We start from the raw sequence: 17,184 nt of genomic DNA on the forward strand, positions 1-17,184 counted from the left end.
CAGGATTACAGGCATGTGCCACCATGCCCAGCTAATTTTGTATTTTTAGTAGAGACAGGGTTTATCCATGTTGGTCAGGCTGGTCTCGAACTCCCGACCTCAGGTGATCCACCCGCCTCAGCCTCCCAAAGTGTTAGGTTTACAGGCATGAGCCACCATGCCCAGTGATCTTATTTTTTAAAGTTCCCCAAGTGTGTCTAAAGTGGAGTCAGTTTGGAGTAACCCTGGGTTATGGGTGGACTCTGGGAATCTGTGTATTGAATCTGTGATTCATTCAGGTGGTCAGAAAAGCATATTTAGAAAAGTGTGAGAGTGTACTTTACCTCTTAACAGCTTAATGCCTTGGGCAAGTTATTCAACCTTCTGCTTCTAAAATATTGTGAATTATAATGGTATCTATATAATACTTTAATGAATATATGCATAGAAGATGATTAACTGGCATATGGTTAAATTTCAACAAATCCATTTATTCTGTGTTTCTCATTATTTTAATTAATCTTACTTTTTTTTTTTGGTTTTGCTTTTTTAATTTTCTTTGGCATTTCTGTATGTTTTGCGCTGGTTGTAACAACTCCTAGAGTATAAATTGAGAGAGGCTAGAACAGTAGCTCATTTTTCTTCTTCCCATAAAGGCTGATCCATTATTCTGAATATCTCCAAATCCTGCTGATTCTCTCTCTATACTTACTCTTTAAGTTTCCTTCTTTCTATTTTCAATAAGACAGCCACAAGTATTATCTATAATAAAATGTGACTGGGCTGTTGTCATAGTATCTCTAACTCTTACCTGAGTCTTTTCCAATTGTCTTATGTGCTAGTTAGTCCCACCCCTTTACTTCAATAGAATAGTGTTCACATTTTATTCTGGAAACTTTTATTTCTCTCCAATCCACTTACATTTTTGTAGTTTACTAAACTTCTACAATTATAATATATAAGGCATGTAATGTTTACTTTGTAGCTAACACTTATGATATGCTCAGGCACTGTTCTAAGCACTTTCCTGTATTAAATTTGTGGCATATTTATTATGTATATAATGACGCCATTGTGAAGTGTGCTTAATAATGGAAACAAGCGAAGGAGCAGTTTGAACTTTATAATTTACAGTCACCTTTGCTTACTAGGAGTATTATTGTATTGTAGGTGCTGGTCGTTATGTACCAGGTTCTGCAAGTATGGGAACTACCATGGCCGGAGTTGATCCATTTACAGGTACATACTTTTTATTTCTTTTTCTTTTTTTTAGATTTTAAAAATTCGTTGGAACTTTAATAAAAAGAGTAAGAAAATTTGTGTCATTTTCTTGCTTGAGAACTTTTTATATAGTAAATCGAGACCAAACTTGTCTGGCTTTTTGAGTTTTCTCAGAATTGTCTGATTACTACATTTTAGAATCATCTGGGGAGCTTTGCAAACGTACTTCAGCCTTATCCCCAGAGATGCTTACTTGGTCTAATTCTGCTCTGAGATGGGGGCTTGGCAAAGGGTAGTTTTATAATCTTCCAATGTGATTCTAATATGCATCTAGGATCGGAAACTACTGTTTTACTGTAGTAAATCTGCTTTCCTCACTACTCTTACAAAGTCTGTGTTTATTCTCATCTCTTCATTCTTAATGTGTTGAGAATGTTATTCAATGGATTATACATTGTTCTCTTTAAGAAGACTCAGGAAAGAATTTGCTTCTGTGATTTATGCCTGGAATAGCTATAGTTCTTCTGAGCAACTAATTTTTTTTTAATCCTTAGTTACCTAGTCTACAGTCTGACATACCTCACTTGTTCATTGAATATGTGCTGGCATGTTTTCCTCTGTATTGGCTGCCAGTAAAACACAGAGCTAAATTTGTGGTTCATCTCTTTCAAGTTTGACAGATATCTTGGCATATATTTTTTTCTAGTTAATTTTTATGTTCTTTGTAATTTATATGAGAGAAATTGAGTAACATATATGTTATTCAGCATTAAAATAAACACCCATAAACCTACCACTCAATAACTAACCTAGCATGTGTTTTTATTTTTTATTACTTTTGAGATGGGATCTTGTTTTGTTGCCTGGGCTGGGCTCAAACTCCTGGGCTCACATGATCCTCCCACCTCAGCCTCCTGAGTAGTTGGGTTTACATGCGCACACTACCATGTCCATCACTTGGCATGTGATTTTGTAAGCTATTTTTTAATTGCAAAAGTAACATTGGTTAGCAATACTGAAGTATAACAGTACCTGTAATTAAGATTATGGATTCTGGAGTGAGAATCTAAATTCAAATCTCAGCTCTACTACTTTTTATCTGCTTGACCTTGAACAATTTATTTGATGTGTCTGTGCTTTTGTTTTTCTCATTTGCAAAGTTGAGGTCATATCTACTTCCTAGAATTAAGAGCTTAAAATTATAAAATTTATGTAAATAACTTTTTACCAAATTAATGCTTAGTAATTGTTAGCTGTACTTGTTAACAAAGGTTAACAGTGCTCCCTCCCATTTTCCAGAAGTTAGTTTTTAACAGCATGGTGTGTATATTGAAGCTTTATATACCTTAGTACAAGCTAATGTCACCTCTCGCCTGGAATAATGAAATAACTTCCAAATTGGTCTCTCCATGATCCATATTGCAGACAGTGATCTTTTTATTGTTTACTCTGTTTATGCACCTCCCTTGATTAAAAAACTCTTCAGTGGCTTCCCAGTGAATATTTTTCTTTTGCCTTGCCCCACATTCCTCATTGCCTTTCTTCTGTCCAGCCATACTGGCTGGTGTCAGTTTCTTGAGCATGTAATAGTATTTTCTACCTCCAGAGCTTTGAACTCACTGTTTTCTTTTGGCATACTTATGCATTGCCCTTTGCCTTGTCATTTAGACCACAAATTATTGGCTGTTTTTCTCCCTTTTCTTTGTTATTTAATTTTGTAATACAGTATTTATTAGATAAGGTCAGTGAAACTTTTCTGAACACCCACATGTGTCCTTGCTAGATCGCCTACTCTTATCTTTCATTGCATCCTGTACTTTTCCATCAGGGAACTTTTCATTATACTTATTTGGATGATATTTGATTAATATTTGCATTCTTAACACAACTACTAGACTATAATGACCAAGAATGCAGGCAATGTGTGTATAGCTCATTTTTATGTCAAGAAAAATTTATCGTTTATAAACAATTAATTTTGTACACCAATCTCACTAAGTGTTTCATCTTTATCTACCTTCATCCCTTTCTATTCCTAATGTAATCAGAATATTAAGATAAATCTTTTATTCATATTTTTGCACAATATCTTAACTGTACATTTGAACAAAATAGGGTTTAAATTGATTAAGATTTGAAATGTGAGATGTAAATTAGATTTAAATTATACTTTAGTTGAAGGTCACTTTATTTATTGAATATTGCTGAATTTTCATCATGTGCCAGTTTGTTCATGATCAGATACTGAGTTTCTGTTAATATAATAGAGACTTAAGATGTAAAAAAAAGTATAAAAGACTAGGACTGAGACGGGCCTGGTGGCTCACGCCTGTAATCTCAGCACTTTGAGAGGCTGAGGTGAGCAGATCACCTGAGGTCAGGAGTTCGAGACCAGCCTGGCCAACATGGTGAAACCCCTTCTGTACTAAAACAATGCAAAAATTAGGCTGGGCACGGTGGCTTATGCCTGTAATCCCAGCACTTTGGGAGGCCGAGGCAGGTGGATGATGAGGTCAGGAGTTCGAGACCAGCCTGGCCAATGTGGTGAAACCCTGTCTCTACTAAAAATACAAAAATTAGCCGGGCGTGGTAGCACATGCCTGTAATCCCAACTATTCTGGAGGCTGAGGCAGGAGAATTGCTTGAACGCAGGAGGTGGAGATTGATTGCAGTGAGCCGAGATTACGCCACTGTACTCCAGCCTTGGCAACAGAGCGAGACTCTGTCTCAAAAAAACAAAAGGGCTAGGACTCCTCAGCAAACCACCATGGCATCTATTTACCTATGTAACAAACTTGCACATCCTGCACATGTACCCTGGAACTTAATAAAATACTTAAAAAAAAAAAGAAAGACTAGGACTCCTGTCCTTCAGGGATTTACAACTTGGGGATTTATAAAGATGATGCAGAAAAAGATTAGAGAAAATGATAATACCTACTACATCATTTGGAATAAGCAGTAAAAGACATAAAAAGGGAGAGATCAGCATGCCTTAGAGAAGATGAAAATGGAAAGTTTCATAAATCATATGGTATTCTTTGACCTTTTTTTAATTTATAATTTAGATTTAATCTTAGACCAGGCTCGGTGGCTCACACCTGTAATCCCAGCACTTTCGGAGGCTGAGGTGGGAGGATTGCTTGAGCCCAGGAGGTCGAGGCTGTAGTGAGCTGTGATTGCACCACTGCACCCTGTCTCAGAAAGGAAAAAAAGAAGTAAAAAGTGTGAGATGATCTTGTTCTACATTTAAGCTTCCATTCCCAAAACCAAAAAATATTATATCAATAAATATAAATTATACAAAATATTGTGGATATTTTTCCCCTTGAGGTTCCTTGTTTATTGCATGCACTGAATAGTTGCATATCTCAATAATTGTGAAAACTAAGTCATATAGTTAGAAAAATCTCATTTTTGATCACTCCTTGTGATTATCATCATCTTCTATTCTTTAAATAGGGAATAGTGCCTACAGATCAGCTGCATCTAAAACAATGAATATTTATTTCCCTAAAAAAGAGGCTGTCACATTTGACCAAGCAAACCCTACACAAATATTAGGTAAGTCTCTTTAATTAATTTTTTCACATATTCACAGACTGTTTGAGATGTCATCAAGGTTGTTTCTCTTGCCAGTATGTGTCAGGAATTGGGTACTTAATATGAATAGATATTTCTATTGCAGTATTAAACAACTGTGTCCACCACAAATATACAGTCTGGTAAAGGATCCATAATACTTTCTAAGAAGTCTTACACAAACATAAAGTAAGTAATTTATGATGACTGTAATAAAAAAAATTAAAGGTGGAAAATGTAAATTCTACCCACCCAGGCTCTTAATGTTTTCAAAAAAAATTAATGAATATGAATGAGTAAAGCATTTGAAAAATTAAGATCTTATCTTTAAAAGATTAGTGGCCCTCAGAAATAATACAAGTTCATTTTAAATTGCCCATTAGAAATGAATCTGCTGGCCTGGTACAGTGACTCATGCCTGTAATCCCAGCACTTTGGGAGGCCAAGGCGGGCGGACTGCCTGAGGTCAGGAGTTCGAGACTAGCCTGGCTAACATGGTTAAACCCCGTTTCTACTAAAAATACAAAAATTAGCCGGGCGTGGTGGTGGGCGCCTGTAATCGCAGCTACTCTGGAGGCTGAGGCACGAGAATCACTTGAACCTGGGAGGTGGAGGAGTTGCAGTGAGCCCGAGATCGCGCCACTGCACTCCAGCCTGGGCAACAGAGCAAGACTCCATCTCGAGGAAAAAAAAAAAAAAGAAATTAATCTGCTTTAGTGACTTTGATTGCTTTTTCTGTTTGTGTTCCTCAAAACAAAATACAGTGTTTTGTTGTTGTTGTTGTCTTGGACTAAGAGTACTATTAGCTTTGTTTGCCACAAAGATTATGATGAGAATTAATTGGGTTAACATAACATAACATACTTACCAGAGTATAAGGCAGAGTCAGTATTGTAAAAATTTACAAAAATCACCCATTAATATTTTAATTGTTTTATTTTGAATAATGTAGTATATGCACACTTTTAGATTTTTTTAAAAAAACTTGTGAAAATCTAACAGGTATTTAGACTTTTGCATTCCTTAATGAACTTGATTTTTATTTATTAGAGTTAAAGTTGTTAATACCTGAGATTAGTGAAACAGGCCCTAGTTTCCATTTATAATTGATTTCAATGGTGTAAATTTGGATAATTTTCCTTATTGTCGGAATTTGGACTTTTTTATTCTTGAGATAAAGATTTTTAAAGAAACACAGTAACTCAAAGTCATGATACAAAGGATACTGATACTAAAGATACATGTGAAGGATTTGAAGGAAATTGTTTCATGAAATGAGAACATGGGAAGAAAGGGCAGTATGCCCATTAAATAAATTTTTAAAATAATGTGACATCAAATATGCATATGGAACTAAGTCATAAATTAAATGTTATCAGTAGGCATTTAACTCTTTGACTATTTCATTGACAGCTGTAGAAATTGACATAAATTGGTTAAAAAGTTGTTATAAATTTTCTCATGGAGAAACTAGGTTATTGACTTACACTTGAATATATATTACACATGATACTGCTTTGAAAGTCATCCAAAATGGAGGCCGGACGTGGTGGCTCATGCCTGTAATCCCAGCACTTTGGGAGTTCAAGGCAGGCGGGTCACTTGAGGTCAGGAGTTTTTCACCATGTTGGTCAGCCTGGCCAACATGCTGAAACCCCATCTCTACTAAAAATACAAAAATTAGCTGGTGTGGTGGTGCATGCTGGTAGTTCCAGCTACTCAGGAGGCTGAGGCAGGAGAATCGCTTGAAAATCCTGATGGCGGAGGTTGCAGTGAGCCGAGATCATGCCACTGCACTCCAGCCTGGGCAACAGAGTGAGACTCCATCTCAAAATAATAATAATAAGGCCAGGCGTGGTGGCTCACACCTGTAATCACAGCACTTTGGGAGGCTAAGGAGGGTGGACCACGAGGTCAGGAGATTGAGACCATCCTGGCTAATGTGGTGAAACCCCGTTTCTACTAAAAACACAAAAAATTAGCCAGGCATGGTGGCAGGCGCCTATAGTCCCAGCTACTCAGGAGGCTGAGGCAGGAGAATTGCTTGAACCTGGGAGGCGAGCTTGCAGTGAGCCAAGATGGCGCCACTGCACTCCAGCCTGGGCGACTGAGCAAGACTCCATCTCAAAAAAAAAGACAAAGCTCATAAGCCTTATCCTTACTTTATGGTGTTTGATAATTGCTGAGTAAAGTCTTCACTCCCCATGGTGTACACTAGAGTACTTTTATTGAAAGTCTTGGCATTTATATATTATCTGGCCAATTACGGTTAGAGAATTTTGAAAGTTTGGTTTTGGGTTCTAGGTAAACTGAAGGAACTTAATGGAACTGCACCTGAAGAGAAGAAGTTAACTGAGGATGACTTGATACTTCTTGAGAAGATACTGTCTCTAATATGTAATAGTTCTTCAGAAAAACCCACAGTCCAGCAACTTCAGATTTTGTGGAAAGCTATTAACTGTCCTGAAGGTAAATAAACACTCTTCAAAAATGTAACCAGAAAGCAAGAAGTTTTATCTTCATTTCTATCAATATTACTGGTATTTGTGGATTAAATGAAAGTTAACTTCGGTAGTTCTAAATCACTATGGAAAATCTTCACGAAAAGGGTTCACTACACTACTGGAATTAATGATCTTGTTTCCGTTACATGCCTTTTGAGAATCTGAAGGTAATATAATGATCCCCATATATGCACCAGTTTGTTTTGTTGTTGTTGTTGTTGTTGTTTTCTTTGTTTTTTTGTTTGTTTTTTGTTTTTTTGTTTTTGTTTTTGTTTTTGAAACGGAGTCTTGCTCTGTCGCCCAGGCTGGAGTGCAGTGGCGTGATCTCGGCTCACTGCAAGCTCCGCCTCCCGGGTTCACGCAGTTCTCCTGCCTCAGCCTCCTGAGTAGCTGGGACTATAGGCACCCGCCACCATGCCCGGCTAATTTTTTGTATTTTTAGTAGAGACGGGGTTTCACCATGTTAGCCAGGATGGTCTCCATCTCCTGACCTCGTGATCCTCCCGCCTCAGCCTGCCAAAGTGCTGGGATTACAGGCGTGAGCCACCGCGCCCGGCCATGCACCTGTTTGTTTACTGTTTCAGAGCATTTGTGGATTCCCGGCCAGGCATCCAAGATACTCTTAGTGACCTGTTAACCCTAGGCTACAAATATTTACTGTAAGTTTTTTTTTTTCCAATTATGTCAGTTAAGTCTTTTTTAATTCCCAAAGAGTCCTTGCCTGTTATTTTTTTTTTATGCCACTGATTTATTGGAGAAAAAGTCTTTTTTTTTTTTTTCAATAAAATGTCCCATATTATGGATTTTGCTGATGTGTTCCTCCATCTCTGTATTTATTGCTAGTGGCAAAATTAGATTCTGGTTCAGTAGGTGTTTTTTTTTAGGTGAAATCCTTTATAAATGATGATGCATACTACTTTTACATTATGGAGCACATAATGTTGGATTTCCTCACCTTTAGTGATGCTAAGATTATTTTGTGCATTCATTCAGATGGCATCTACCCAGGCCCTTGATTGTAAAGCTCCCACCAACCTATAAGCATCCTATCACTTGTTAACTGGAATTCTTCTCTTAAGAACTTTCCAGCTGGGCACGGTGGCTCGTGCCTGTAATCCCAGCACTTTGGGAGACCAACGTGGGTGGATCACCTGAAGTCAGGAGTTTGAGACCAGCCTGACCAATATGATGAAACCTCGTCTCTACTAAAAATACAAAAATTAGCTGGGCGTGGTGACATGCACCTGTAATTCCAGCTACTTGGGAGGCTGAGACAGGAGAATTGCTTGAACCCGGGAGGTGGAGGTTGCAGTGAGCTGAGATCGTGCCATTGCAATCCAGCCTGGGCAATAAGAGTGAAACTGTCTCAAAAAAAAAAAAAAAAAAGAACTTTCCCTGTTTAATTGTTCGGTCTTACAGAATTTTTAAAAGCAAGGTCTGCACCCCATTCTTTCCATTCATTTTTGAATACTCACAGTGTGTAGGCTGTTTGAGAGAGTTACCTTATTTTTAAAGCGAATATGATCTTACAGCAATAAATCTAGTTTATATAAATATGAAAAATTAACAAAAGTTTCAGAAATATATGCATTTTTTTTAAAGCAGACACATGATTTTTCACACTTTCTAAAGTGGTTAGTTTTGTAGTGAGAAAATAAAATCCTTAAAAGTCGATAGTCAAAAGAAATTTTCTTTATTTTCATAAGCATTAATGATTTTTTTTTTTTAATAGATATTGTCTTTCCTGCACTTGACATTCTTCGGTTGTCAATTAAACACCCCAGTGTGAATGAGAACTTCTGCAATGAAAAGGAAGGGGCTCAGTTCAGCAGTCATCTTATCAATCTTCTGAACCCTAAAGGAAAGCCAGCAAACCAGCTGCTTGCTCTCAGGACTTTTTGCAATTGTTTTGTTGGCCAGGCAGGACAAAAACTCATGATGTCCCAGAGGGAATCACTGATGTCCCATGCAATAGAACTGAAATCAGGGAGCAATAAGAACATTCACATTGCTCTGGCTACATTGGCCCTGAACTATTCTGTTTGTTTTCATAAAGACCATAACATTGAAGGGAAAGCCCAATGTTTGTCACTAATTAGCACAATCTTGGAAGTAGTACAAGACCTAGAAGCCACTTTTAGACTTCTTGTGGCTCTTGGAACACTTATCAGTGATGATTCAAATGCTGTACAATTAGCCAAGTCTTTAGGTGTTGATTCTCAAATAAAAAAGTATTCCTCAGTATCAGAACCAGCTAAAGTAAGTGAATGCTGTAGATTTATCCTAAATTTGCTGTAGCAGTGGGGAAGAGGGACGGATATTTTTAATTGATTAGTGTTTTTTTCCTCACATTTGACATGACTGATAACAGATAATTAAAAAAAGAGAATACGGTGGATTAAGTAAAATTTTACATCTTGTAAAGTGGTGGGGAGGGGAAACAGAAATAAAATTTTTGCACTGCTGAACTGTGAGATTTTCCTGTGTAATTTGGGTAAATTTTCAAGAGTGTGAACACAAATTTAAAATAAGCTATAATCAGCAACAACGCAATGACAATGACATCTTCCCCTTACCTTAGCCACTAAGAAGACAAGGGCTGTTACTCATATAACTTGCTTTTATTACTTAATGTACACCAAACTGTTGTTGTCAATTATCTTTTATTTAACTTCTCCACCTTCATTGCTAGATCCTTCGAACAGCACTGATACATTTCAAGGTCTTGTTTTAGGATAACTACTTTAAAATTTTTAAAATTATATTAAATTTATAAAATAATTTATAAATTCATATATTAAAACAATATAATTTCTTGATTTGTCATTTATAAATCCTAAAGTATATTTGTTTAATGGCCTATTTTTAGATGAAGAAAAAGCCAGTTGGTAAGCTGTGTTAGTCATGTATCAATTCAGACAGACGAGGTCTCAATTTAACTCCAGGCTTAGATCCAGTTTCTTTTGCCCTTCACTATTTGAAGTAACTTCATTTTTCATTCTAGTTTTGATATTTGGCTGTTTATTTTTGTCATTTTCCATTATTTCAAAGGGAGTTTGGAACATGTTGAATTTTATCAGGTGGTTACATAAGCAAGAGTACATCAAACTGTATTATTTGAAAGTCTAGAACCTGTCATGTGAAATTACTATTTTTGAGCCCTCTATGTGGTCCAGGCAGAATAGTAGACACACTGATATTTAATCCTTAAAACCCTTTTAAATGAGGGCCAGTATTATCTCTGCTTTCAGAAGTAGACATAATAGGATGAATCATATAACAGAAAAAAAAAAGTGAAGCCAAGAGGGAGTTAACTACTTAAAGTACATGCTATGCTATACTTTCTAGAGAGGAGATCACAGATGTGTGTGAACATCCTAGCAATTAACACAAAGAAGGAACCATCACATTAATTACACAATTTATTGTGTCTGAGGTAACCCGGTTTCTTGAGAGAAGCGTAACTATTTTCAAAAGTGGGAAAGATCTTTTCATAAAGACGTTGCCAGAAATAGCAACATTCTCAATACTCGTGGTGTAAAAACCATGAATCCCCTGGCTTAATGCCAAATTATAGCCTTAGAAGAATAATTGTTCCCCAAATGGGCAAGAAAGGTTCTAATTGTCAAGAGTAACCCAAGTAAGAACGTTTGGAATATCAAAAGGAAATGAGCAAAATGTAAATAGAGGGGATATGTACTTTGCTGAGTATTAAATTGGAACTACCTGGCGTGTACCTGGACTAAATATTCTGTTCACTGGCTCAGTTGAGTACCTATACTTTTCTTTTTTTGATTGGGTTTAGGTGGTTATGTCAAAGTTAAATGGCAAAATTAGGAATTTAACCCAGGTCTGGCTGGTTCCTTTATAATACACTGCTTTCTTAAGTACAAATAATTTAATTGCAATATTTAGGAAAAGTAGGTACCTTTGAATAATGATAAGAAACAGTCTTGGTTAAGAATATGAGTTCCCTCTTCAAAATGTAAGGGGTGGCAAAATGTAAGCACTGCTTCCTATTACTGTGCAAGTTTTTTTATGTCAACTTTTATTATACTATTTCATGTTTGTTGTGGAGATTACAAAATATAGCTTAGCAAAAGGAAACAATCTCACTTGAAGGATATGTTAAATAATTTAATGATATTTTAAAGATTTTCTTTTTTAGTTAAACTTTCCTATGATTCTCTTAATGTTTTTTCTGAATACAAAAGTAATAAATATTTATTGAGTAAAATACACACACCCCAAATAAAAATTGCCTGTAAGGCCACTATCTAGAGAAAACTATTCTTAACATCTTGTGGCATAGTGACTATGTATGTAAATGTATTTTATTTTATTAAAAAAGCGTTGTATCATACATACTCTTTGATAACCTGGTTTTTAAACTTATATTTGGTACAAAGAGCTCCACATTAATAAATACAATATTCTATCATATGGATATACCCATTTCTTATTAACTGGCACTGTTTCCAATTTTCAGCTATCAAGCAATGGTATGACAAATCTCACAAGAGTCTTACTAGTTCCCTAGGAACATTTTATACATAGAATTGGTAGATCAAGATAGTGTACATTGTTTAGACTGTTTACATTGCCATCAGACCTCTAGTGGTACAACTCTTGGAATTAATGTACTTCATATTGCATTTGAAACCCCATTGCCTACAAAAGAGTTGTTATTATTATCTCCATTTCATAACTATTATCTTCTCTCTGGCATTAGGTTCCTTTAGATGAGTATGTTACTGTTTATATGACTAGCTGAATTTATAACTAAATAGCAATGCAATGAAATTTATTATCTACCTCATAATCTTAAGTGATGGAAGAAGCATGGGTAAAAATGGATTCTTTACATAGATAATTCTGGGGATAAGAGTGGGAGGTAGGTTCCTTAGCAGTTATCACTTTGTATGTTATGGGTTTTTTTTTTTTTTTTTTTTTTTGAGAGGGAGTCTGGCTCTGTCGCCCAGTCTGGAGTGCAGTGGCGTGATCTCGGCTCACTGCAAGCTCCGCCTCCCGGGTTCACACCATTCTCCTGCCTCAGCCTCCCGAGTAGCTGGGACTACAGGCGCCTGCCACTACGCCCGACTAATTTTTTGTATGGTTATTTTATGAGGAAATGATAAAATGCATAAAAGGCCATTTGTGATATGTCATCCTTCCTGGAAGTCTTAGATAAATTCCAGGCTTTTAAAGTGTTATTCAATCCTTTTTTAAAAAACTATTCTAATTTCTAATGCATTATTTTCTGTAGAAATTATATGCTGTATAGTTGTGATTATAAATAGTTTTGAAGACTTTAATAGCATTTTTTCATGAGTTTTCCTTCAACTTTTTAATAAAAATATTCATACATAAAAATTTTAAAAGGCTGGGTGCAGTGGCTCACACCTGTAATCCCAGCATTTTGGGAGGCTGAGGCGACAGCATCGTTTAAGCGCAGAGATCAAGACCAGCCTGGGCAACATAGAGAGATCACATCTCTACCACAAATTTAAAAATTAGCCAGACATGATATTGCGTGCCTGTAATTCCAGCTACTCAGAAGGCTGAGGCGGGAGGATCACTTGACACTGGGAGATCAGGGTTGCAGTGAGCCATGATTGTGCCACTGCACTGCAGCCTGGGTGTTGACAGAGCAAGACTTTGTCTCAAAAAAAAAAAAAAAAACTGAAAGAAAAGTACAGTGAACATTCATGGACTTGTTAACTAGATTCCACAGTTATTAACATTTTGCCAGATTTGCTTTATCTCCATAGTATGTACTTTTTTTTGAAATTACTTAAATGCTTATCAACTGGATACTTCCATATGCATCTTATAAGAATGAGGGCATTTTTAAGAACATAACTTGCCACTGATAATATCACACTTAAGGAAATTAGTAATTTCATAATATCTAATATCTAGTCCATATTTCAAATTTCCTCATTGCTCTAAGAATGCCTTTTATAACTTGCTTTAAAAAGATCTAACTAATCAAGGTTTGTGTACTGTATCTATGAATAGTTATTTAGTTATATGCTTCTTTGACTTCTTAATCTAGAATAGTCTTTCATATTTTAAAACTATCAGTGACTTTTTGAAATGTTTAGGGCACTCCAGCATGTGAAGCACCTCACATTTTGTGTTTGTAAAATATTTTTCTACAACCCTTTAGTATTGGTTATCTATTGCTGCTTAATAAATGACCCCAAAACTTTGTGGATTAAAATGGCACATATTATCTCAAATGTTCTGTGGTTCAGGAATCCTAACACAGCTTAGGTGGATCCTCTTGAGGCTGTAAAGTATCAGCCAAGGCTGGTGTCTCATCTAAAGGCTCTACTGAGGAAGGTTTCATTTTCAAGCTCACATCGTTGTTGTTTAGATCTTTTGGGGTTGGACTGAGGACCTCAATTCCGAGCTAGCTGTTGGCCAAAGACTGCCCTCTCTGATTTTTGCTATATGGGCCTCCCCAGTGTGGCAAGTTGCTTCATCAAAGCCAGCAAGGGAGAGACTGCTGGCAGGACCAAAGTTGGAATCTTTATAATCTAATCACAGAAGTGACATCTCAACATCAAGGTATTGTATTGGTTGGAAGTTAATCAAGGGGAGTAGATTATGCAAGGCAGTGAATACCAGTAGGGGAGGGATCACTGGGGGCTATCTTGGAGTCGGCCTGCAACATCTATTTCCTATAAACTGAAAGCTTGTTTCCATTGAGATTAAACTATTTGTAGGAATACTTTACAGGTGATTTGTACTTGTTATTTTGTCTTGATTATATCGTATATGTCTTGATTATATCATATATGAGCTTCCTTAAGGGATAAAATAGTCTTCAGAATAAGGTGGGTAATGGAAGCTGTAAAGAGGAGAAAGTTGCCTAAAGTCCTTTTGTAAAGTAGATAGTCTGATATTGGTCCTAGGCCTAAAATGAGATGTTGGGGCTTAAAACCTGACCTTGGAATTCCTGGACACATGATAAATCAGAAAAATAAAATGTTCAAATGGCTGTGATCATCAGATTTCAAGTTATGTAGCAACATTTACCACAACAGTTTGCAACTTGATTTAAATCAAACCAAATAACAATGCAAAGAACAACTAGACAGCCTGCATTAAGCACTTATTCTTTTCTAGTTGTATATGCATAGTTTATCCTCATTATCTCTATGAGGTAGGTATTACACAGGTGTAGAAACTGAAAGAAGTCAAATCTGTATGACAAGTCAGTAGTAACCAAACAATGGAGAAGATAACAGTATTTAATCAATGATGTTGCCAAAACTGGGTATCAATATGAAGAAAAATATTAGTTTGTAGTAGCCACTTTATCATAATAGCAACTACAGTGGCTGCTAGTGCCATATAAGAATGACATGGATCAAAAGAAAGTGGTTTTAAGCCATTAAATGACATTTCTTTCATTCCTGTGTCCTCAAAGGAACTAATAAATTCAATAAATGTTCACTTATTTCTATATTATTGAAAATTTTCAGTAGTAATAGCAACCAAAGCTGCAGTATAATATAGTGAAGGAGCACTGGCTTTGGAGTTCGAAAGGCATATATTCCAACAGCATTACCATCACTTAGTAATGAATTAAGGTAAGTTGCTTAACCTCAGCCTCAGTTAGTCATCTGTTCAGTGGGACTTCATATGACAGATGAATAAGATTCATATAAAAGCCTAGCAAAATGATGGCCACATAAATGCTCAGCAAGCATTTCTTCCAAAGACAATACAAGGCTACCATGTTCTTTAATAATAAGAATAATTGCCTTTACAAAAACAAACAAAAGGGGGGAAAAAGTAATTAGGTTTTATTTCTACTTGGGAAAAAATTCCCTTGGGGCAGGGGGTAATCCTGAAAGACATTTATAAAGTTGTTTAGAACTCAAAATCCTTACCCTTCTTTTAAACTTTGTATAATGCCCCAGGACCCAGCAAGAAAGTGTTTCTGTTGGACAGTAAAAATCACATATATGCATACGACAGCCCTAGCAGTGGTCTCGTGATTTCTTGTAAGACTTCTGTGTATCGAATAGTGACAATATCAAACCAGTTTTGAAGACTTCTTACTGCTAACAGAGAAATACAGGGAAAGGGTCTCTTTTAGAGAGAGTGCACATTGGTTAACTATAGCCACAGTAATACTGTGCAACAACCAACAACAAAAATAATAGTTTTTATTTAGCTCAGGAGTTTCAAGCTTGGGGTAGGATGGTCCTGGCTGGGCTCATTCATGTTTCTACAGGTTGTCTGAGGACTCAGCTCTAGGCTGGGCTTGTCTGGGTAGCTTAGTTGAGGCAGCTCTGCTCTACTTGTTTCTCATCTTTCTTCTAGGACCAGTGGGCCACTTTGGGTATATAATTTTCATGATAATGGTGGAAGCACAAGCCAACCATCCTAATTGCACAAGCTTTTTTTGAGACTCCACTTGCTGCACATCTGCTAACATCCATTTGGCCAAAGTAAGTTAGTTGGCGTAGCAGAAGGGTAGGGAATTATGTCTCACCTGTAGCAGGAGGGCACTGCCAAATTACATGGCAAGCTGTGGATATAGGGAGAGGTGAAGAACTGGGGTCATTAATGCAATTTGCCACAAGGGTGATAGAGAAAGAAGCTCTGTGTGGGTCCTGAAATTATCAGTTTAGAATTTTAACAAATATTTGCATCCCTAGCTTCTTCCAGGTAATGTATTAGGTGTTGAGACTACAAAAATATATATGCATAGTTCCTGGGAACTAACAGTATATTGGAGAAGATACTGAGCAAGTGCCTGCAGTAAAGAGTTCTGGACACTCTGTAGGGAGAATAGTGGGTTACAAAAAAAAGAAGTGGTTAATTTTAGGAGGATTGAGAATGGAAGTGATGTGGAAATGTTTTAAATAAGTTATACTTAAAATGAATCTTAGATACAATAAGTATAGGTGGGGTTGTTGAATAGGCCTGAAGAGTATATTTCTAGGAAAGGCTGAAGAGAAAAATGCTGTTCAGTACATGGAAGGTCTTATGTTGTACTATGCTTTACTATGCTGTACTTATGCTGTACTATGTTGTATTAATTAGGACTTCAGGTTGCAAGTGACAGAAATCAACTCAGATCAGACAGGGTGCTGTGGCTCATGCCTGTAATGCCAGCAATTTGGGAGGCTGAGGCGGGGGATCATTTGAGGTCAGGAGTTCAAGACCAGCCTGACTGATATGGTGAAACCCTCTAAATTAGCCAGGCATGGTGGTGCATGCCTGTAGTCCCAGCTACTTAGGAGCCTGAGACAGGAGAATCGCTTGAACCCAGGGGGTGGAGGTTGCAGTGAGCCGAGATCGCGCCATTGCATTCCAGCCTGGGTAACAGCGAGGCTGTCTCAAAAGAAAGAAAAAAAAATCAACTCAGATCAGCTTAATGGGGGGAGAAAAGAGAATTACACTGGCTCACTGATGGAAAATGATAGTATCAGGATTTTTTGTTACTTGTTTCAGCAAGTGCTTTTGTTGGCCTAATTTTCTTAGAATTGTCACAAGACAGAGAACATGACAACAAGCAGCTAGGAGACAATTTACTTCCAGTTGACTGTAATGAAGTTAAGTGATGACTTAGTGTGAAAGAGCAAATTTCTCACCAAATATCTCTTTATAAAATCCCAGAGAAGAACTGATTGACCCCAGCATTAATGCATGCCTATCCCTGGCAATCATTGTGATCAATGCTCAATGCATTGCTGAAATTGGTATATAAGAACCGATCTCTGTCCACCCTCCCATATATACTTGTTCTAGGCAGAAAAGCAGTCTGCATTTGTTTGCAGAGCTTTAAGTCCATAGCAATGTTTAGTGCTGGGCCTCTTAAGCATATTAAGGTGAACCATATGAAATTGTCAATATTCAACTACTTTTTCCT

General features: G+C 36.8%; 1 protein-coding gene across 2 annotated transcripts in view; it reads left to right on the forward strand.

The window, feature by feature from the left end:
• Positions 1-9,754, forward strand: part of PLAA (phospholipase A2 activating protein) — a 42,142-nt gene extending 32,388 nt beyond the window's left edge. The window contains exons 11-14 of one of the 2 annotated variants that reach the window (XM_031014571.2): positions 1,150-1,218; positions 4,663-4,764; positions 7,087-7,251; positions 9,019-9,754. In XM_031014571.2, the coding sequence (XP_030870431.1) occupies positions 1,150-1,218; positions 4,663-4,764; positions 7,087-7,251; positions 9,019-9,584 (902 nt within the window). In that variant the 3' untranslated portion in view covers positions 9,585-9,754. The remainder of the gene's footprint in view (positions 1-1,149; positions 1,219-4,662; positions 4,765-7,086; positions 7,252-9,018) is intronic. The other variant, XM_055350818.2, reaches the window with a different exon arrangement.
• The last annotated feature ends 7,430 nt before the right edge of the window (positions 9,755-17,184 follow it).

This window comes from Gorilla gorilla, chromosome 13 (genome assembly GCF_029281585.2).
Source record: "Gorilla gorilla gorilla isolate KB3781 chromosome 13, NHGRI_mGorGor1-v2.1_pri, whole genome shotgun sequence".
NCBI classification, from domain to species: domain Eukaryota; kingdom Metazoa; phylum Chordata; class Mammalia; order Primates; family Hominidae; genus Gorilla; species Gorilla gorilla.